General features: G+C 39.0%; 1 protein-coding gene across 4 annotated transcripts in view; it reads right to left on the bottom strand.

Annotated features, from left to right (window-relative positions):
• UBR3 (ubiquitin protein ligase E3 component n-recognin 3) overlaps positions 1–23,647 on the bottom strand; it is a 364,711-nt gene that overhangs the window by 174,992 nt on the left and 166,072 nt on the right. For all 4 annotated transcript variants that reach the window (XM_037850484.1, XM_037850488.1, XM_037850485.1 and 1 more), the window contains exon 11: positions 6,801–6,887. In XM_037850484.1, coding sequence (XP_037706412.1) covers positions 6,801–6,887 — 87 coding nt within the window. The remainder of the gene's footprint in view (positions 1–6,800; positions 6,888–23,647) is intronic.

Raw genomic sequence — 23,647 nt, 5'->3', positions numbered from 1 at the left:
ACTCCTCACAAGACCCCTATGGAGTAGGAATTATTAATATTCCACTTTAAAAATAAGGAAATTCAAGTTTAGAAAACTTAAGTAACTTCCAAAAGTTCATAAGTAGTGAAGTGAGGAGCTAGTCTGGCCTTCAGTGTTATATTCAGATTGCGGGTGGTAAGAGGGCTCCAACCACAGCCCTAAATCGGAGGTACAGATGCTGGGCATTCCTAAAGTCCTTCGCAAACAGGTGAGATGTTCCCCAAATCAGCTCCTAACACACGAGCCTCCACGCTTAAATATGTGAATTCCATGGGTCACAGTATCAGTACAGAGCAAAAGCATACCAAAACTGTCCTTCTTAAACACAAGAGAAAAATGATTTCTCTCAAACCAAGGGTATTATTTGTGATGCTTTTATAAGTTTTTAGTAATATTTTTCTCATGAATATTCAGATAATTATGCTAATGTGAGATCAGTACAGAGTTTATAAAGAGTTGCAATAATGTCACCATTTCTGAAATAAATTTTTTTCAAAACAAACGAAAATAACCACCCTCAATACGTAAATAAATGGCTATAGAAAACTGTTCTAATAAACAGAAGTTTGCCCTCCATTACTGTAGTCATTTTACTACAGTCTACCTAACTGGCTATGTCAGAATTTCCCTCAATTTCTGTTGAAGGCATTAAGCACAGTGGTTAAGAGCCGGCTTTTAAGATCTAGACTGTATGAGTTAAAATCCTGGTTCTGCCACCTATAGCTATAAAGTTGTAGGCAAATTACTTAATCTCTGTGCCTAAGATGCCTGACTTGTAAAGTGGGGATAATAAACAGTAGGATGGCATGAGGATTGAGTGAGATAACACAGTACCCAACATACATGACTAGTAATTATTAAGCCACAGACTCTATCTTGCCATTCAGGGCTTTGGTATATTGTATTCTTCTAAACTCGCATTCTTGTGCAGTGTTCAATTCTATAATCCTTAAAAGCCCTTGTCTAACGTCACAGATTAACTAGTTAAACTACTTAATAAACTCTTCCTCTACTTCTTCCATATATACTGGTGGGCCTCAGGTACCATTTTCAGCTCTCTGCTCTTCTCATTGCATGTGACTTTATTCAGATTCACACCTTCAACTGTTGACTCTATCCAGATGACTCACAAATCACAACAGAAATCTCACTACTGAACTCCCAACCTTACATCTAAGTTATCTACTGAACATCAACACTTAATTCCCCACAGAAACCACAAAAAAAGTGTGTCCAAACCAAACTTGGTATCTTTGCCCTAAAACCCACTCCTCTTCAATGTTTCTTCTCCAAACTCCCAGTAATCCATATCTGAAATGTAGACTCCTTCCTTCTTACAAATCTCCTATACCTGATTAGGTGCCAAAGTGTGTTTATTTGATTTTCTAAGTATCTCATAAATCCACTTCCTCCTCTTGCCCCACCGTACCTCAGCATTTAACGGCTGTATTTCAGCAGTAGCCCCTGCTTCTTTTCTTAAAACTTATGTAATGTCTGCCCAGCTCACAACCCTCCCTTCCATCTTTTCAGAACACCCCTACCCACACACTACCCATATACACACACACATACACACAGGGATTGGAGCCTACTAGCCAAGTTTATAGTAAGTATTTATGACTGGAATCAGGGCAGGGGATGCCAACCCCAACATAGGCAATGAGTTTCTCTGTCTTGAGAATTTGGAACTGGGATTCAGAGACATCCCCAGGCAGTCTTGCAGTGTGCCCAAACGTGTAACGTTAGGGAACTATAAGAAGGCCATATCTGACCACATGGCCAGAGAAGCAAAGAAAATCAATTTACAGAGAGGGAAGGAAAAAAATGAATCAGATACATAAGGCAAAGCAAAGGTACAATACAAGAGATCCTTTTCAGATTTCCAGTCAGTTCCTGAAGTCCAGCTTACCTAAGATCCCCTGAGACACCACTCTATGTTCATAGTAAATTGCCCTCTTAAACTTGAGCTGCCTCATATTGGTTTCTTTTCCTTGCATTCAGAAAAAACTTAACTAACACATCTCTCTATTGCACCCAGGAGGTGGTCTTGCTAAAATATTAATTTGAGCTTACACTTCCCATTCACAATTCTTTAATAACTCCCTATGGTCTTAACCTCATGATAACATTTCAACTCCTGCGAAGACAGAATTTACCTCTCTAGCCCCATCTTCTTTCATGCAAACTCATGAACCATAGGTAGTCTCCTTAACCCACCTCAGTGCCTTTGTATATCTTGTTACTCTGCCTCAAATGAGTAGTCTACATCCCTTATCCCATTGGATTAGAATATCTTTAAGACTTTGCTCAAATGACATTTCTATTAGGCAGTCTTCCTGAGTCCCTGCAACTATACTTCACATATAGACAAAAAGGGGATAATAATATCTCCACTACCTGTGCCAGTTTGGATATACTATGCCCCCACAAAGCCATGCTCTTTTAATCCAATCATGTTCACTGGAACAATTTGGTTGGGTGTTTCCATGGAGGTGTGACACATCCAACTGTGGGTGATAACTTTGATTAAATTATTTGCATGGAGTTATGGTCCCATCCATTCAGCATGGGTCTTGATTAGTTTACTGGAGTCCTTTAAAAGAAGCAGACCCAGATGCTTGCAGATGCTTTGGAGATTCTAGCCCAGAGTTTGCTCAGGAGAAGCTAAGAGAGACAAGCCCAGAGACATTTTGAAGAAAGTCACTTTGATACCAGAACCCGAGAGCAAGGAAGCAGCAGATGCCAGCCACGTGCCTTCCCAGCTGACAGAGGTGTTCCAGAGGCCATTGGTCGTTCTTCAGTACCTCTTCCGGTTTGCTAATGCTGCCTTTTCGCAAAACACCAGAAATGGATTGGCTTTTATAAAGGGGGTTTATTTGGTTATAAAGTTACAGTCTTAAGGCCATAAAGTGTTCAAGGTAAGTCATCAACAATCGGGTACCTTTGCTGGAGGATGGCCAATGCTGTGTGGAAAACCTCCATGGGAAGGCATGTGGCTGGCGTCTGTTCCAGAGTTCTGGTTTCAAAATGGTTTTCTTCCAGGACGTTCTTCTCTAGGCAGAATCTCCTCTTTAAAATGCACTCTCACTTGCTCTTGGGGTGTTTGTCCTCTCTTAGCTTCTCCGTAGCAAAAGACTGCTTTGAAAGGCATCTCCAAAATGTCTCTGTAAACTGCAGCTTCTCTCTCAGCTCCTGCAAGTTCTTCAAAGTGTCCCTCTTGGCTTTAGCAAGCTCGCTCCTTCTCTCTGAGCTTATATAGTGCTCCAGTAAACTAATCAAGGGGCATGCTGAATGGCCAGGGACACACCTCCATGGAAATTATCCAATGAAAGATTTTGCCACATCTCCATGGAAACATTCAATCAAAAGTCTCCAACCCAATCAACACTAATACATTTCCTGCCCACACAAGACTGCATCAAAGATAATGGCATTTTGGGGGACATAATACATCAAAACCAGCACAGTACCCTAATGTTAATGCCTTAGTTTAGACACTTTTATGGCCTTAGGACTGTAACTTTGTAAGCAAATAAAACCCCCTTTAAAAAAGCCAATCCATTTCTGTCATTTTGCATGATGACAGCATTAGCAAACCGTAACACTACCTCACAAGGTTGTCTTGAGAAACAAATAAAATATGTCAAAGCACTTTAAGAAACAACTTTTAAACATTATACAAAAAACATATATTGTTTGCCTCCTCCCATTTTACACTTATTTTTCTCTTCTATTAAATGTAAATTTAAATTCTTTACAACATTTGATATTTTCCTAAAAATAGTTCTTTGTTAAAAACAGACTCAGAGTGGTCTATTATTTCCTTGAATTCAGCTGCTCTATATAGAATACCTGAGTCTTACTTTCCTTAACTCCATCCACCCCTGAGTACAACCACAGATTAATTTCATGTCAAACATTTACTACATAATCCTCTGTTTGCAATCCTATTTCCCCCCATTTCAATCTTCCTGTTGTCTTAGTGATGCTACCATTCAACAATAATTCCTATAGTTTCTAATACAATGAGAATGGGGTTGAGAGAAGCTCCAGCTGAGGGACTAATCCTGGATGGAGCCAAGAAGGGAAAAAAGCAGGTTGAAAGTGGGATGGTGCTCAGTGGAGGTCAGAGGATATTTTCTCTGAATACTGACACGTAATCATTTACAAAAACAAAGTTTAAGTTCAAAGACCAAAAGTTAAAAAAAAAAAAAAAAATCAAGGAAATTTGATGAAGGCAGAATCAGCATCCAAATAGACAAAATCCAGGTAGAATGCTAGAAGTGGACACAGATATGCTCAGGATGGGAAATAAGTTAATCTGGGGCAAGAACGATTAGAATTAAAGATAGCAGGGGACTCTTCCCTTCCTAAAAACAATTCAGCCTTAGAGCCACTGGAGGGTTGGGGGAGGAGCATCTACAGATGAGGAGCCTGAAGAGAGGTCAGAGCTCAAATAGAGTGAGGAGAGCAACTGTGTAACTGGGGGGGGGGGGGAGGGGGGGTGGTTTGAGGAGAGGGGAGGTGGGGTGGGCTGGGATGTCAGAGGCTATTCAGGGTAAAGAGTATCCACAGGAGAGGGGGCGTGCAGGGACCCCAGTGTGAGGTGTCAGAGCCGAAGTAGGACAAGCAGGTCATCCACAAAGAGGAGAAGCCTGGTGTGGGATAGAGGACCCAAACAGGGGTGAGGGTGAGGAGGGCTTCCTCACTGAAGGACAGTCCAGGAAGAAGTCAGAGCCCAAGTAGGGTGAGGACGGTGTCCACCTGTCCTGGGAGCAAAGGATGGGGATAAAATGAAAAGTCAGAGCCAAAGCAGGAGAAGCGGGGAAAGGGTGGCAAATGAGATGAGAGATTATTTATATATAAGAGGATTGCTCAAATAAGTAAATAATCTAAGGATAATGAAATTTCTATCACTATTGGAGAAAATTTTAATGAATCCTGTGGTTTTAGTCTGGAATTAAAAACATCAGTATGAACTTACAATTTGATAAATATATATATGTAAACAAATAGAAATGTAAATATGTGAATAAATATAGACATACACACACATACATATACTCCTTAGCTCTGTTCACTGAGAGGACCTGGGAGCAGTGACACCCCAACAGCAATGAGTACATCTACCGCTTGACTGCGATTTGCCTGCTGGACTTCTTCACCATAAAGTTACCCTTTTTCTCACTGTAATTTATATCTTACTTTCTAAATACAGTAATCCACTAAAAGCAACCAGGGATCCTTGAAGAAATGGGTGAATCCAAGATCGGGATAGGGAAAATAGAAGGTGAGCCTGAAACATGCAGCTGGGCCACAAAGCAAGGAAGTGGTCAAAGAATGATGGGACAAGTCAAAAGGACATAGAAGCCAGCTTGAAGGAGCTTTCAGTGGCCACATATGAAACAATTTTAACATCTAATAATAATAATAGATTATAACTATTGAATAAAATAGAAAATTATGAATCCCTACAGACAAAAATAAATTAAAAATTTTATGAGAAAAATAGATTTCTACATAGTTCCAAAGTACATCCTCACAAAATACTTTATTAATTTGAGGAAAAGGCTAACTCTATGGTGAAGCAGTCCAGCACACAACATCCCAATCAAGTGATCAAAAGGAACATCATTAGTAATAGTACAAAAAGAAATCTTGAACTACCAGATAAGATGAAATAGAAAGACTGCTGAATCACTTCTGTGATATTCCTGCCAAAGATAACTGACCTATACTCTTCAAAAATGTCACTGTCCTGAAAAGCAAAGAAAAACTGAGAAATTGTTCCAGAAGGAGACTAGAGCATGACAACAAAATGCAACATGTGATGATGAACTGAATCTTTTTGCTAAGAAGGACCTCATTAGACAATTGGTAAAACATGAATAAGGGCTAAGGATTAGAGATAATAATATATTCATGTTAATTTCCTAATTTTTATAGTTGTATTCTGATTATGTAGTAGAATTTGCCTGTAGAAAATACACTCTAACGTACTTGAGTATATAAGCGACAAAAGGTCAACAACTTAATCTCAAATGGTTCAGGAAAAAATATTCTTTGTACTCCACTTCTATTTTTCAGTAATTTTGTGATTGTATCCAAACTTAAAAAAAGAAGAAAGAAATAAAAGCTCCACACCCTTATAAAAAAAGACAGCAGAATTTTATTTATGCAGGGTTCAGAAATCAGCTGCAAACTGAGGTGGTCGGGGGATGTCTTCTTTCAGCATATATGGCATATTCTGGCCCCACTTCAAGTAGTAATAGAAAGTGGCTTCTGACTGTAAACTTGGCTAATTAAATGTGACCCCTTGTTCAATTCATAAATAGTATGTCCTATGTCAGTTCTTCTCAGTTCATCATCAATAACAACTGCCTTTGCTCAAGCCCATCTTTTCATAGTCTGACATAGAGAACATTGTCCAATTAATAAAGCTGTGATACCCTTTATGTGCATTTGCACTATCACTTTTGCCTCTTCAAATGAAATTAATTTTCACTCCAGAGAAATAGTGAGGTAAATACATTTAATAATAGAACAAGAAAATATGACCTTCTTCTCTAGGAAATAAGCAGACATGATTATTGCACTGTGGAATCTCCTAAATATCAAGGAATTGGTCTCCCCTTTCCCCATCTTCTTTTTTAAAGCCTAATAATACGTTCATTCTGACTTCTCCCCCTTATCCCATGAAAAGATATTTATTATTTTCAATGTTAAATGGAATCTAATAGATTTTTTCTTTAATGTTTTTATATAAAAAATACACATACCTCATCTACGAAGTTAATAGCATCAAACCAGTCCTGAAGAGCTTCAAGGCAGTATCTAACAACATTTCTGGTATATTCTTGAGTTTCCTAGAATAATAAGTTATGCAAATTTTGTAACATAAAATATATTTTTTAAACTTTATATATAATACATAACAATAGTTATACATTGGACATAATATACTAAAATACATAAATTTTCAAGATAACTTTTACATTCACCATTTCACAAAATCATTCCTTCATAAACTAATAGTAACAAACTGTAAATAATTGTGATACTTAAAGAACACAATACGCTCCCTTTATATCATATATTCCTGAAAACGAATCAAAGCTGAAATAGTTTTATATTCTGTAAATTAGGTTCAATTTCAAAAACACTGAAAAATATTATAAATTCTCTAATTGTGGGCCACATAAAACTTTTGGTCCGTAGGCAGCAACCTTCATAAGTGACTGAATTTGGACACCAGACAGCTATTAGCCATCAGCAAAGACTGGGGAAGCTGATCCTGATATTTTATTTCCAGCTAGTCTTCAACTTATCCCTTTAGTCTAGTTCAGAGGATGGAACAGATGATTAAGGAGCCCCAATCTTTAAACTTTCAGTCAAGACTCATTAAGCTGTTAGAAGGGACTAAAAGAAAGAATTTGTCTTCCTTGTATTGCAGCATAACCATATATGGTCAAGGGCCTACACCAAAAACTAAAAATAATACATGTGACAATGAAGATTCTTACCTTGCCTTGTCCCCAGATCCTAATCTCTCCCTACAGAGTCAGAGGGAGAAGCTGGTTGAAACAGTAAAGCAATGGTTTGGGAGAAGAGGCTGGTCTGGTCTAAGGGGTCAACACCCCTACATCAGTGGGAAAGCTCCAGGTTCCCCTGACTACAACCCTGAGCCCCACTCAGCTTACAGAGAAGCAGAGAATAGAGGGAGAAACCATTAGAACCTTAAGGCAGGGGCTAGATGCAAGTTTATGTCAGGCCAGATGTAGTACTGTAGGCCAAAAAGATACCCCAGTCAGGCGGTGTGAAGCTAGACTCTTTCCCTAGTAAAAGCAGCTATGTGCTCCAGCCAGACCAAGAAAGCAGAATGAGATACTTCAAGACTCTATCCTCCTTCAGAAGCTTTGAACAACCAGCAAGATCTGGTAGAAACATCCTTCTCAAAGCTCCAGAAAACAGTTGAAGGACTGGTAATGGGGACAGCACTGCTCAAGAAAAAACTACTTAAAAGCAATAGAATCTATTAGCTATAATCCATGGTTTAACTAAGGATTCACTATTTGTGTAGTGTTAACGGTACAATTATAAAAATGTGCTTTCATCAATTATAACAAATGTTCTACATCAATGCAAAGTGTTTATAATAGGGTGGTATGTGGGCATTCTATATTTTACACATGATTGTTCTGTAAGCCTACAACTTTTCTAATAAGGAAGGAAAACAAAAGCAGTAGGCTCTCCTAGCCCTCTGGCTGGCCGATCCCCTACCTCTCACTGGCTCGGCACAGAGCCAGCCTGAGCTCCCAGTGAGGATCCCTGGTCCCAATTCCAGAAGGAGCACAGTAACCCTCAGACATATACTGGGAACATGTATATCTAGCCAATCTGTCTGGCGCTGGCCTGAGGGACTTGCATCACAGAATTTGTCCTGCATGTAGAAGTCAGCTCACAGAAGTCTCCTACTGAACGCTGTGGGAGAAGTCAAGTGGCTACTTGGAGAAAGAGATTGTTAGAAATAGGATATACAGTACAGAATCCAGGACCATGAAGAAATTGTTTTCTGAGGAAGAGGGTACAGCTGTCTCTGGTTAAATGGGGGAATTCCTAGCGTCACATGAAACATTGCTAAAGAAAAAAATGCATATGTAGAAAGTATCAGGGCAGGCAGCCCCAAGCTCTCACACAGGTCAATCAGCAAAGACTGCGAAAGGTGTTTTCATTTTTTTCCTTTTTTTGGCTGTTTCTGTTAGTTCCTGCCAAGCAACGAAAGCTCTGTCATAACACTAGCTGGATAAAAGCTTAGAAAGCAGACACCTCAGAGGCTAAATTCCAGCAAAAAAGACATTAAAATATCAAACTGTCCAGGTTTCAACAAAAGTTCACAAAACAAACAAAAAAACAGGAAGTGATGGACCAAGAAAATGATAAAAGTAAAGCATAAGAAACCATCAATGAAGAGAACCAAACCTAGGATATAACAAGACAAAGACTTTTAACAAACAGTCCTAAATATGCTTAAAAAGCTACAGGAAAACAAGGAACTAAAGGAAATCAGGAAAACACTAGACAAACACAAACAGAGTATCAACAGAGAGATGGAAATTATGAAAAGGAATCAAACAGAACTGAAGACCACAGTAACAGAAATTAAAAATTCCCTGGAGGGGTTCAACAGAAGATTGGAGCTGGCAGAAGAGTCAGTGAACTTGAACAAAACAATTCAGATCACCCAGTCTCAGAAAGCAGAAAGCAGAAAGAAGATAGAAGAACAGAGCCTGAGGTATCTGGGGGTCAAAATAAGTGAATCCCTGAAGGAAAAGAAGGAGACATAGGAACAGAGAGAATATTCAAAGAAATAATGGCTGAAAACTTCACAAGTTTAACAAAAAGCATGAATACACACATCCAAGATGTTCAATGTACTCCAAACAGGTAAGAACCGCACCACAACACTTTATAATCAAACTCTCAAATGCCCAAGATAAAGAGAATCCTGAAAACTGGAAGAGAGAAGAAACATGTCACATACAAGAAATCCTCATTAAGATTAAGTGCCAATTTTTCACCAGAAACCATGGAGGCAAGAAGGAGGTGGGATAACATATTTAAAGTGCTGAAACCAAAAAATTGCTATCCAAGAACTTTTTATCTGGCAAAACTGTCTTTCAAAAATGAGGGAGACCAGTCATCCCTCAACAGAGGACCAGGGGGTGCACGGCCTGGAAGAGGGACCCACTCGCAAGTCTCAGGGGCCATACGCCAATACCAAGGACTTCTGGGTCAGCGGCAGAGACAAACTGTGGCAGGACTGAACTGAAGGATTAGACTATTGCATCAGCTTTAAAACTCCAGGAACACCAGGGAGATTTGATTGTTAGAGCCACTCCCCTTCCCTGACCGCCCAGACACATGCCCCATATACAGGGCGGGCAACACCAACTACACACGCAAGCCTGGTAAACCAATTGGACCCCACAAGACTCACTCCCCAACTCACCACAAAGGCAAAGCAGGGGAGAACTGGCTTGTGGAGAACAGGTGGCTTGTGGACGCCACCTGCTAGTTAGTTAGAAAAAGTGTACTACACGAAGCTGTAGATCTGATAAATTAGAGATAAGGACTTCAATTGGTCTACAAATCCTAAAAGAAACCTATCAAGTTAAGCAAATGCCAAGAGGCCAAAAACAACAGAAAATTTTAAAGCATATAAAAAAACCAGATAATATGGATAACCCAAGCCCAAGCACCCAAATCAAAAGATCAGAAGAGACACAGCACCTACAGCAGCTACTCAAAGAACTAAAGATGAACAATGAGACCATAGTACAGGATACAAAGGATATCAAGAAGACCCTAGAAGAGCATAAAGAAGACATTGCGAGACTAAATAAAAAAATAGATGATCTTATGGAAATTAAAGAAACTGTTGACCAAATTAAAATGATTCTGGACACTCATAGTACAAGACTAGAGGAAGTTGAACAACAAATCAGTGACCTGGAAGATGACAGAATGGAAAATGAAAGCATAAAAGAAAGAATGAGGAAAAAAATTGAAAAAATCGAAACAGACCTCAGGGATATGATAGCTCATATAAAACGTCCGAATATAAGTCTCATTGGTGTTCCAGAAGGGGAAGAAAAGGGTAAAGGTCTAGGAAGAGTATTCAAAGAAATTGTTGGGGAAAACTTCCCAAATCTTCTAAACACCATAAATACACAAATCATAAATGCCCAGGAAACTCCAAGCAGAATAAATCCAAATGAAAACACTCTGAGACATATTCTGATCACACTGTCAAACACGGAAGAGAAGGAGCAAGTTCTGAAACCAGCAAGAGAACAGCAATTCACCACATACAAAGGAAACAGCATAAGACTAAGTAGTGACTACTCAGCAGCACCATGGAGGTGAGAAGGCAGTGGCACGATATATTTAAAATTCTGAGTGAGAAAAATTTCCAGCCAAGAATACTTTATCCAGCAAAGCTCTCCTTCAAATTTGAGGGAGAGCTTAAATTTTTCACAGACAAACAAATGCTGAGAGAATTTGCTAACAAGAGACCTGCCCTACTGGAGATACTAAAAGCAACACTACAGACAGAGAAACAAAGAAAGGAGAAAGAGACTTGGAGAAAGGCTCAGTACTAAAGAGATTCAGTATGGGTACAATAAAGGATATTAATAGAGAGAGGGGAAAAATACATATGAAAAACATAAACCAAAGGATAAGATGGCTGATTCAAGAAATGCCTTCACGGTTATAACGTTGAATGCAAATGGATTAAACTCTCCAATTAAAAGATACAGATTCGCAGAATGGATTAAAAAATGAACCGTCAGTATGTTGCATACAAGAGACTCATCTTAGGCACAGGGATACACAGAAATTGAAAGTGAAAGGATGGAAAAAAATATTTCATGCAAGCTACAGCCAAAAGAAAGCAAGTGTAGCAATATTAATCTCAATTAAAATAGACTTTAAATGCAGGGATGTTTTGAGAGACAAAGAAGGCCACTACATACTAAGAAAAGGGGCAATTCAACAAGAAGAAATAACAATCATAAACGTTTATGCATCCTATCATGGTGCCACAAAATACATGAGAGAAACACTGGCAAAACTAAACGAAGCAATTGATGTTTCCACAATAATTGTGGGAGACTTCAACACATCACTCTCTCCTATAGATAGATCAACCAGACAGAAGACCAATAAGGAAATTGAAAACCTAAACAATCTGATAAATGAATTGCATTTAACAGATATATATAGAACATTACATCCCAAAGCACCAGGATACACATACTTCTCTAGTGCTCACGGAATTTTCTCCAGAATAGATCATATGCTGGGACATAAAACAAGCCTCAATAAATTTAAAAAGATTGAAATTATTCAAAGCACATTCTCTGACCACAATGGAATACAATTAGAAGTCAATAACCATCAGAGACTTAGAAAATTCACAAATACCTGGAGGTTAAACAACACACTCCTAAACAACTAGTGGGTTAAAGAAGAAATAGCAAGAGAAATTGCTAAAGATATGGAGACAAATGAAAATGAGAACACAACATACCAAAACCTATGGGATGCAGCAAAAGCAGTACTGAGGGGGAAATTTATACAACTAAATGCATATATTAAAAAGGAAGAAAGAGCCAAAATCAAAGAACTAATGGATCAACTGAAGAAGCAAGAAAATGAACAGCAAACCAATTCTAAACCAAGTAGAAGAAAAGAAATAACAAGGATTAAAGCAGAAATAAAGGACATAGAGAACAAAAAAACAACAGAGAGGATAAATATCATCAAAAGTTGGTTCTTTGAAGATCAACAAGATTGACAAGCCCCTAGCTAGAATGACAAAATCAAAAAGATAGAAGACCCATATAAACAAAATAATGACTGAAAAAGGTGACATTACTGCAGATCCCGAAGAAATTTAAAAAATTATAAGAGGATACTATGAACAACTGTATGGCAACAAACTGGATAATGTAGAGGAAATGGACAATTTCCTGGAAACATATGAACAAACTAGACTGACCAGAGAAGAAATAGAAGACCTCACCCAACCCATCATAAGCAAAGAGATCCAATCAGTCATCAAAAATCTTCCCACAAATAAATGCCCAGGGCCAGATGGCATCACAGGGGAATTCTAGCAAACTTTCCGGAAAGAACTGACACCAATCTTACTTAAACTCTTTCAAAACATTGAAGAAAATGGAACACAATCTAACTCATTTTATGAAGCTAACATCAATGTAATACCAACACCAGGCAAAGACGATACAAAAAAAGGAAAAGTACCAGCCAATCTCCCTAATGAATATAGATGCAAAAATCCTCAACAAAATACTTGCAAATCGTATCCAAAGACACATTAAAGAAATCATATACCATGACCAAGTGGGGTTCATTCCAACCATGCAAGGATGGTTCAACATAAGAAAATCAATCAATGTATTACAACACATTAACAATTCGAAAGGGAAAAATCAAATAATCATCTCAATAGATGCTGAAAAAGCATTTGACAAAATCCAACATCCGTTTTTGATAAAAACACTTCAAAAAGTACGAATTGAAGGAAACTTCCTCAATATGATAAAGAGCATATATGAAAAACCCACAGCCAGTCTCAATGGTGAGAGACTGAAAGCCTTCCCTCTAAGATCACGAACAAGACAAGAATGCCCACTATCACCACTGTTATTCAACATTGTGCTGGAAGTGCTAGCCAGGGCAATCCGGCAAGAAAAAGAAATAAAAGGCATCCAAATTGGAAAAGAAGAAGTAAAACTGTCATTGTTTGCAGATGATATGATCTTATATCTGGAAAACCCTGAGAAATCGACGATACAGCTACTAGAGCTAATAAACAAATTTAGCAAAGTAGCGGGATACAAGATTAATGCACGTAAGTCAGTAATGTTTCTATATCCTAGAAATGAACAAACTGAAGAGACACTCAAGACAAACATACCATTTTCAATAGCAACTAAAAAAATCAAGTACCTAGGAATAAACTTAACCAAAGAAGTAAAAGACCTATACAAAGAAAACTACATAACTCTACTAAAAGAAATAGAAGGGGACCTTAAAAGATGGAAAAATATTCAATGTTCATAGATAGGAAGGCTAAAGGTCATTAAGGTGTCAATTTTACCCAAACTCATCTACAGATTCAATGCAATCCCAATCAAAATTCCATCAACCTAATTTGCAGACTTGGAAAAGCTAGTTATCAAATTTATTTAGAAAGGGAAGATGCCTCGAACTGCTAAAGACACTCTAAAAAAGAAAAACGAAGTGGAAGGACTTATACTCCCTGACTTTGAAGCTTATTATAAAGCCACAGTTGTCAAAACAGCATGGTACTGGCACAAAGATAAACATAGATCAATGGAATCGAATTGAGAATTCGGAGATAGACCCCCAGATCTATGGCTGACTGATCTTTGATAAGGCCCCCAAAGTCACTGAACTGGGTCATAATGGTCTTTTCAACAAATGGGGCTGGGAGAGTTGGATATCCATATCCAAAAGAATGAAAGAGGACCCCTACCTCACCCCCTACACAAAAATTAACTCAAAATGGACCAAAGATCTCAATATAAAAGAAAGTACCATAAAACTCCTAGAAGATAATGTAGGAAAACATCTTCAAGACCTTGTGTTAGGTGGTCACTTCCTAGACTTTACACCTAAAGCACAAGCAACAATAGAAAAAATAGATAAATGGGAACTCCTCAAGCTTAGAAGTTTCTGTACCTCAAAGGAATTTGTCAAAAAGGTAAAGAGGCAGCCAACTCAATGGGAAAAAAATTTTTGGAAACCATGTATCTGACAAAAGACTGATATCTCGCATATATAAAGAAATCCTACAACTCAATGACAATAGTACAGACAGCCCAATTATAAAATGGGCAAAAGATATGAAAAGACAGTTCTCTGAAGAGGAAATACAAATGGCCAAGAAACACATGAAAAAATGTTCAGCTTCACTAGCTATTAGAGAGATGCAAATTAAGACCACAATGAGATACCGTCTCACACCAATTAGAATGGCTGCCAGTAAACAAACAGGAAACTACAAATGCTAGAGGAGATGTGGAGAAATTGGAACTCTTATTCATTGTTGGTGGGACTGTATAATGGTTCAGCTACTCTGGAAGTCAGTCTGGCACTTCCTTAGAAAACTAGATATGGAGTTACCGTTAGATCCAGCGATTGCACTTCTCGGTATATACCCAGAAGATTGGAAGGCAGTGACACGAACAGATATCTGCACGCCAATGTTCACAGCAGCATTATTCACAATTGCCAAGAGATGGAAACAACCCAAATGTCCTTCAACAGCTGAGTGGATAAATAAAATGTGGTATATACACATGATGGAATACTACACGGCAGTAAGAAGAAACGATCTCGTGAAACATATGACAACATGGATGAACCTTGAAGACATAATGCTGAGCAAAATAAGCCAGGCACAAAAAGACAAATATTATATGCTACCATGAATGTGAACTTTAAAAAATGTAAAACAAATGGTTTATAATGTAGAATGTAGGGGAACTAGCAATAGAGAACAATCAAGGAAGGGAGAACAATAATCCAATAAGAACAGATAAGCTATCGTGGGTAAATTTAACACTCTGGGAATGCCCAGGAATGACTATGGTCTGTTAATTTCTGATGGGTATAGTAGGAACAAGTTCACAGAAATGTTGCTATATTAGGTAACTTTCTTGGGGTAGAGTAGGAACATGTTGGAAGTAGGTTAGTTGTCTTTTTCTTACTCCCTTGGTATGGTCTCTTTGAAATGTTCTTTTATTGTATGCTTTTTTAAAATTTGTTTATTTTTTTATTTTTCATACAGTTGATTTAAAAAAAAAAGTTAAGAAAAAACAAGGGAAAAAAATACATAGAGCCCCCTTGAGGAGCCTGTGGAGAATGCAGGGGTATTGGCCTACCCCACCTCGATGGTTGCTAACATGACCACAGACATAGGGGACTGGGGGTTTGATGGGTTGAGCCCTCTACCACAGGATTTACCCTTGGGAAGACTATTGCTGCAAAGGAGAGGCTAGGCCTCCCTATCATTGTGCCTAAGAGCCTCCTCCCGAATGCCTCTTTGTTGCTCAGATGTGGCCCTGTCTCTCTAGCTAAGCCAACTTGAAAGGTAAAATCACTGCCCTCCCTGCTACATGGGATCAGACACCCAGGGGAGTGAATCTCCCTGGCAACGTGGAATATGACTCCCGGGGAGGAATGTAGACCCGGCATTGTGGGATGGAGAACATCTTCTTGACCAAAAGGGGGATGTGAAAGGAAATGAAATAAGCTTCAGTGGCAGAGAGATTCCAAAAGGAGCCGAGAGGTCACTCTGGTGGGCACTCTTATGCACAATTTAGACAACCCTTTTTAGGTTCTAATGAATTGGGGTGGCTGGTGGTAGATACCTGAAACTATCAAACTACAACCCAGAACCCATGAATCTCGAAAACAATTGTATAAAAATGTAGCTTATGAGGGGTGACAATGGGATTGGGAAAGCCATAAGGACCACACTACACTTTGTCTAGTTTATGGATAGATGAGTAGAAAAATAGGGGAAGGAAACAAGCAAACAAACAAACAGACAAAGGTACCCAGTGTTCTTTTTTACTTTAATTGCTCTTTTTCATTTTAATTATTATTCTTGTTATTTTTGTGTGTTTGCTAACAAAGGTGTCAGGGATTGATTTAGGTGATGAATGTACACCTATGTAATGGGACTGTGAACAATTGAATGTATGATTTGTTTTGTATGACTGCATGGTATGTGAATATATCTCAATAAAATGAAGATAAAAAAATAAGGAGAACAGCTGAAATTTCATAAAAAAGAAAAAAAAAATGAGGGAGAGATTAAGACCTTCCTAGATAAACAAAAGCTGAAGGAGCTCATCACCACAATATCAGTCCTACGAGAGATAATAAAAAGAGCTCTGCAGCTTCAAAGGAAAGGACACTAGACAAATACATAGAAGCCACATGAAAAATAAGGAACACTAGCTAAGGGTAACGTCATGGGTAAATATAAACAGCAGTACTATTCTATTTTTGGCTTGTAACACCACTTTTCATATCCTACAAGATCTAAAGGCAAATGCATAAAATTTAATGATAGATCACTGGTTTGGGACTCATAATGTATAAACACGCAAATTGTGACAAGAGCTACATAAAGGGGGATAGAAGAGTACAGGAATGTCATTTGTATATAACTGTTGAAATTAACCTGGTATCTAAGAAAACGAGATTGTTACAGATTGAAGATGTTAAATTTAAATCCCATGGTAACTACAAAGAAAAGCATCAGAACATGCAAGCTCATACAGATGCCAGGGATAAGGGGTAGGGGAGCATGGGAGTCAGTGTATAATAGGTGTATAGTTTCAGTTTGGGGAGATGGGAAAGTTTAGTAATAAAGGGTGGAGAGGATACTGTAACATTGTAAATATGAGTAATCCCACTAAATGACATGCTTGGGAGTGGCAAAATTTATGCTGTATACATCTTCTCATAATAAAAAACAATAAGCAACTGAAGAGACAATGACCTTCGGATACAGGATCATGTATTACAATTAAATGTAATACATGATCCTGGACAGGATCTAATAATGGAGGAGAAAAGGCCCAAAATAACATCTCTGGAACATATGAAAAATTGGAATATAGACTAAATACTTTATCAATAAATTTCTCGAATTTCATAACTGCTATTAAGGTGGTTACATACATGAATATCCTTGCTCTTAGGAAATGTACAGGGCAGTATTAAGTGTTCAAGGAGCCTGATGTATACAACTTACACTCAAGTGTTGATAAGTAGATAAGACAGACAGATGGATTGATAGACTGATGAACAGATAAACAGAATAATACAGCAAATTTGGCAAAATGTTAAAATTGGTAGAAATCAGTTTCTAGGGAGATAGGGTTAAGTTGGAGTTCTCTATATGGGGTTTGTATTACGTATTTAACAGTTCTGTAAGTTTGAAAGTATTTCAAAGAAAAAGGTAAAAAAGCAAAAAGCAGCTATGCATATGGTTCCCACCATGCTAGCTCAAGATGTTAATCTGTCAGCCCATTTTGTGATGAAAGACATTTCTGAATGAAAATCAATCAATATAACACTCCAAATTAATAGTAAAAAGGGGGGGCATACAATCATCTTCAATAGATGCAGAAAGAACATTTGAAAAAATTCAACACCTTTCCATGATAAAAACACTCAACAAACTAGGAATCAAAGAGAAATTCTTCAACCTGATAATGAACTCCTACGAAACATACAGAGCTAATACAATACTTAATGGTAAAAGACTGAAGTTTTCTGCCTAAAATCAGGAACAAGACAAGGATATCTGCCCTTATCAGTTCTATTCAACATTGTACCAAATGGTTATAGACAGGGCAAAAAAGGATAGAAAAAGAAAGAAAATGCTCTCAGAATTGAAAGGAAGAAATAAAATAGTATCTATTTGCAGATGATAGGATCTTATATAGAGATAATCCTAAAGAATCCATAAAAAAAAGGTTATTAGACCTAATAAATGAGATCAGTAAGGATGAAGGATAAAAGATCAGTATACAAAAATCAGTTGTATTTCTATAAACTAGCAATGAAAAATGCAAAAATGAAATTAAACATTTACAACAGCATCAAAAAATAAAGTTTTTATAGGAATAAATTTAATGAAGGAAGTGCAACACTTGCACAATGAAAACTAGACATTATTGAAAGAAATTAAAGAAAACCTAAAAAACAAGTAATGACCCTGTGTTCACAGATTAGGAAACTTAATATTGTTAGGATGACAATACTCCCTAAAATAATTTTCAGATTCAAAACAATCTCTATCAAAATTCAAACTGCCATTTTTACAGAAATGGGCACACTGAGCCTAAAACTGATGAGGAAATACAGGGACCCTGAAGAGCCAAAACAATCTTGAAAAAGATAGAGGATTCAAACCACCCAATTTCAAAACTGATAAAAAGCTACAATAGTAGTGAGGTCACCAACATGGCGATGTAAGACATCCCCTAAAAAAGCTTTCCCAGAGATTCAGTGAATAAAAGGACAAATCTTACTTGCTCATAACTCTGGAGGATGGCAGAGACTGGAGAAGGACTCCACAAAGGTTGAATCAAGGAAAGAAAAATATCAGGTAGAAAACTTCTGTCCCAAACAGGCTGGTCCTTTTCCATCCCCCACACTCAGTCCCATGCAGCTGGGGAATTGCTCAGAGACAGCAGCCTGGATCCCTCTCACCTCCCACCAGGGACACAGACTATAAAGCCAGGCACAGCAGTGAGTTAGAACCTCAAGCATATCCAGACACAAGTCCACAGAGACCGAAGGCAGAACCAAGCCACTGAGAAATGCTACATACAAAAGGTTCCCCAGGAGGAGCTTCCAAAATGGAGGATTAGGGAGGGAGTAGCAGAATCCACTTATCTCAAAAGCAGTGGGTACCCAAGCAGAAGTTGTCCGAATCAACTGTTCTGGGGATCCACAGACAGGGTAGGTCAGTACAATATCCAGGAAAGTGGAGGGAAAAGAATCTGAGAAACTGTAGTCACAGACTGTAAGTAATTCCGTCGGCGGCTCCTGGACCCATACCCCACCCTCAAGGGAAAGAGTGGTGGGCAGCCCATTCTTGCCTGGGGGGGGTGGTGACTGTGAACTGGGACAGCTGCAGAAGACCTCTGCCCCAAGTACAGAGGGGGGTACAACCTAACACTGAGCCAGGTATTTGCCAATGAAGTTAGAACATGGGATCTCTGCAATTTCAGCTTCTCCTGTTCAGATGTCACTGGGAACCACTGTTTGAACAGCATCTGGGATGAAACTGGCAAAGAGCCATACAAGCCTGCTCTCCTAGAGCTCAGGGAACAGGTAGCCAAAGGGCACCATCTGTTGGGCAGGCTGAAAAGTGCAGCCTGGTGATGTGAAAGGGAAAAAATGGGGGAGGGGATGGGAGGTTCCTTTTGAAGTATTTTAAAAACCATCTCCCAGGGCCCTTTGCATATGGTCTATGCCCCCTGCACAGATACTGGTACCTGTTTTGGCTGGGAAATATTGACAAAACAACTGTCAAAGAAGAGCCTTAATACAAACCCAATCAACAGCAAAATCCTAAACAAGGCAGAGAAATCAACCTTCAGAATAAATTCACCAAGATAATCAGATAACAAGATATCAGCAAAAATCACAAGGCATACTAATACTTGGGAAGATATGGCCCAGTCAAAAGAACAAATTAAGAAGGTGGAGAAGATACAGAATTTGGAACAACTAATCAAAGATGTTCAAACGAATCTAAATCAATTCAAGGAGATGGCTAAAGAGATAAATGATATTAAGAAGACACTGGGGGAGCTTAAAGAAAAACATGAAAGCATACAAAGAAAACTAACAGATCTTATGGGAATGAAAGACACAAAAGGTGAAATTAAAAATACACTAGAGAGAGAAACTAAGGTAGTGGCTAGGTGAGACAGGGCAAAAAATACACCTCCATGAAAAACACTAGATAAAAACCAGAAGGAGACCCAGAATACCGGTTACAGCGATGCGCCAGCTGGATGAGGTCTGCTAGTTCCCAGGGGCTGTATACTTGGTGAAACCGGGAGTCTGCATTCTGAAACAAGTGAGTAAGCTGGCTGGAAGACCCGCAGCCACGTGGCAGTCTGGGGAAGCCAGGGTCTGGCACTTGGAGACCGACGGGCTCTTTGAAAGGAAAAAAAAGGGGGGGGGGGAACCCAGGAGTGGCTGCAGCTGCGATAGTGGAAACCACACAGTAAAACACAGCAAGAGGGGACTGGGCCGGCCTCTCAGTGTCTGGCCTGGAAGATAGCCCACTGCAGATACCCTTGGGGCCGGGGGAACGGAGGGGAGAGCCGGAAGCAGAAAGAAACCCTGCGACTAGCAGTTCGCTTCCCGGAAGACTGGATAAACTACTGCCCAGGGCTGTGCCTACAGCCCGGAGCCCCGCCAGTTGTCCCGGAGCTGGAAAGGAGGAACTGTGCGAGGAGGGGGGTGTTGAGACACCCCGCTCGGCCATTTTTGCATCAGGCTGAAAGCACCCCGGCACGGCCTGGAGGCCCGGGGCTTCTCTTGAGGGACAGCACGCACTGGTGACGTAGCATGGCATTCCCCCCCGCAGAGGCCCTGGAGGATTGCAGCTGGGCAGCGGGACCCGCTTGGAGAACCCAGGGACACTACGCCAAGTCCGGTGGTTTGTGGGACAGTGAGAGAGAGGGTCTGGGGCTGAAATGAAATGAAGGCTTAGACTCTTGCGGTGGCCTTGAATCTCCAGGAACCTGAGGGATTTGAATATTAAAGCTGTCTTTCCTCCCTGGCCACCCGTACACACGCCCCACATTCAGGGCAGACGGCTCCAGCAACACACCCAAACTGAGTTCTCTACCTGAACCCCACAAGAAGCATTTCCCCACACACCGCCGGGACAAGGTGGAGAACTGACTTGAGGGGTATAGGTGACTCACAGATGCCATCTGCTGGTTAGTTAGAGAAAGTGTACGCCACCAAACTGTGTTTCTGAAAAATTAGATAGGTATTTTTTTTTACAACTTGAAAGAACCCTATCAAGCAAAGCAAATGCCAAGAGGCCAAAAACAACAGAAAATCTCAATGCATATGATAAAACCAGACGATATGGAGAATCCAACTTCAAACACACAAATCAAGTTATCAGAAGAGACACAGTACCTGGCACAATTAATCAAAGAACTACAATCAAGGAACGAAAACATGGCAAAGGATTTAAACGACATCAAGAAGACCAAGGCCCAGGATATAAGCGACATAAAGAAGACCCTAGAAGAGCATAAAGAAGACATTGCAAGAGTAAATAAAAAAATAGAAGATCTTATGGAAATAAAAGAAACTATTGGCCAAATTAAAAAGACTGGATATTCACAATACAAGACTAGAGGAAGCTGCACAACATCTCAGTGTCCTAGAAGTCCACAGAACAGAAAATGAAAGAACAAAAGAAAGAATGGAGAAAAAAATCAAAAAAATCGAAATGGATCTCAGGGATACGATAGATAAAATAAAACGTCCAAACTTAAGACTCATTGGTGTCCTAGAAGGGGAAGAGAAGGGTAAAGGTCTAGAAAGAGTAGTCAAAGAAATTGTTGACTTCCCCAACCTTCTACACAATATAAATACACAAAACATAAATGCCCAGTGAACTCCAAATAGAATAAATCCAAATAAACCTACTCCGAGAAATATTCTGATTAGACTGTCAAATACTGAAGAGAAGGAGCCAGTTCTGAAAGCAGCAAGAGAAAAGCAATTCACCACATACAAAGCAAACAACATAAGACTAAGTTGTGACTACTCAGAGGCCACCATGGAGGCGAGAAGGCAGTGGCATGACATATTTAAAATTCTGAGAGAGAAAAATTTCCAACCAAGAATACTTTATCCAGCAAAACTCTCCTTTAAATTCGAGGGACAGCTTAAATTTTTCACAGAAAAACAAATGCTGAGAGACTTTGCCAATAAAAGACCTGCCCTACTTCCGATTCTAAAGGGAGCCCTACCAACAGAGAAACAAAGAAAGGAGAAAGAGATATGGAGAATTTTTACAGACATATATAGTACCTTACATCCCAAATCACCAGGACAGTCATTTTTCTCCAGGGATCATGGGTTTTTCTCCAGAAGGGACCATAAGCTGGGACATAAAACAAGCCTCAAGAAATTAAAAAAAAAAAAAAAAAAAAAAAATTGAATATACTCGAAGAACATTCTCCAACCACAATGGAATACAAATATAACTCAATAATTTTTGAACTGTAACTCCACTATTTACTTCCTACATGATATAAAATACACAAACTCTAAGGACAAATCAGTGGTTTTGAACTCAATGTAAAATATGTAATTTTAGACAACTATATAAAGGTGGGGGAATGGAGGAGTATACGAACATAGTTTGTGTGTCCTGTTGAAGTGACGGTGGTATCAAAGAAAAACAAGATTGATATGGATTTAAGAGGTTAATTTTAAGCCCCACAGTAAACACAAAGAAATTATCAGAGAATATAACCATAGAGATGAAATGTAGAGTTTGGGTTAAGAGAAATGGGGGAAGGGACAATGGGAGTTAAAAAATGAGTGTAGAGTGGCTGTTTGAGGTGAAGGGAATTTCTAGTAACGGATGGTGGGAAAGAGCATTACAACATTCTAAAGTTGATTAATCCCACTAATGGAAGGCTAGGGAGGGGGTGGAATGGGAAGATTTAGGCTGTATATATGTTTCCACAACTGAAAAAAAAAAAAAAAAGTCTAAATAGATGACAATTGAATGCCAAGGATGAACTCGAATGGGACTGGAGGATAGAGGACAGGTGGCTCAAAGGGACACAGCTGAGACATAAGGTAAAGGAAATATAGAATGTAAGCTTTGTATCATTGTTGAATCTCTTGTACTTCTTAGCTGAGCTTAACGGGATTGCATAAAAGAATGTCCTTGTTCATGGGAAGTATATACGTGAATTATAGTGTATGTTCAAGGATGTGTGCAGCTAGCTCTCATATGTTCAGAAGACAGAGCAAAAGATGACAGATGATAGATGAGGGAGGGAGTGAGGGAGGGAGGGAAAGAAATAGCAATGTGACAGCATGTTAAAGTTGGTGGATTGAGCTATCGGGGGAGGGGGTAAGGGTATGATGGAATTCTGTGTATGGAGTTAGTATTATTTTTGCAACTGTTCCTATAACTTTGAATTTATTTAAAAATAAAAAAAATACACTAGAGATACATAACAGCAGTTTTGAAGAGGCAGAAGAAAGGACCAGTGAGCTAGAATACAGAGTATTTGAATTCAAACAGACAAAAGACCAGATGGAGAAAAGAATGGAAAAATTTGAGTAGGGTCTCAGGGAAATGACTGACAACACAAAGTGCACAAACATATGCATCATGGGTGTCCCAGGAGAATAGAAAAAAGGGCCAGAAAGAATATTTGAGGAAATAATGGCAAAAATTTCTCAACTCTTATAA

The sequence above is a fragment of the Choloepus didactylus genome, chromosome 9 (assembly GCF_015220235.1).
Source record: "Choloepus didactylus isolate mChoDid1 chromosome 9, mChoDid1.pri, whole genome shotgun sequence".
Lineage (NCBI taxonomy): Eukaryota > Metazoa > Chordata > Mammalia > Pilosa > Megalonychidae > Choloepus > Choloepus didactylus.
This window is presented reverse-complemented; position numbering and strand designations above follow the sequence as displayed.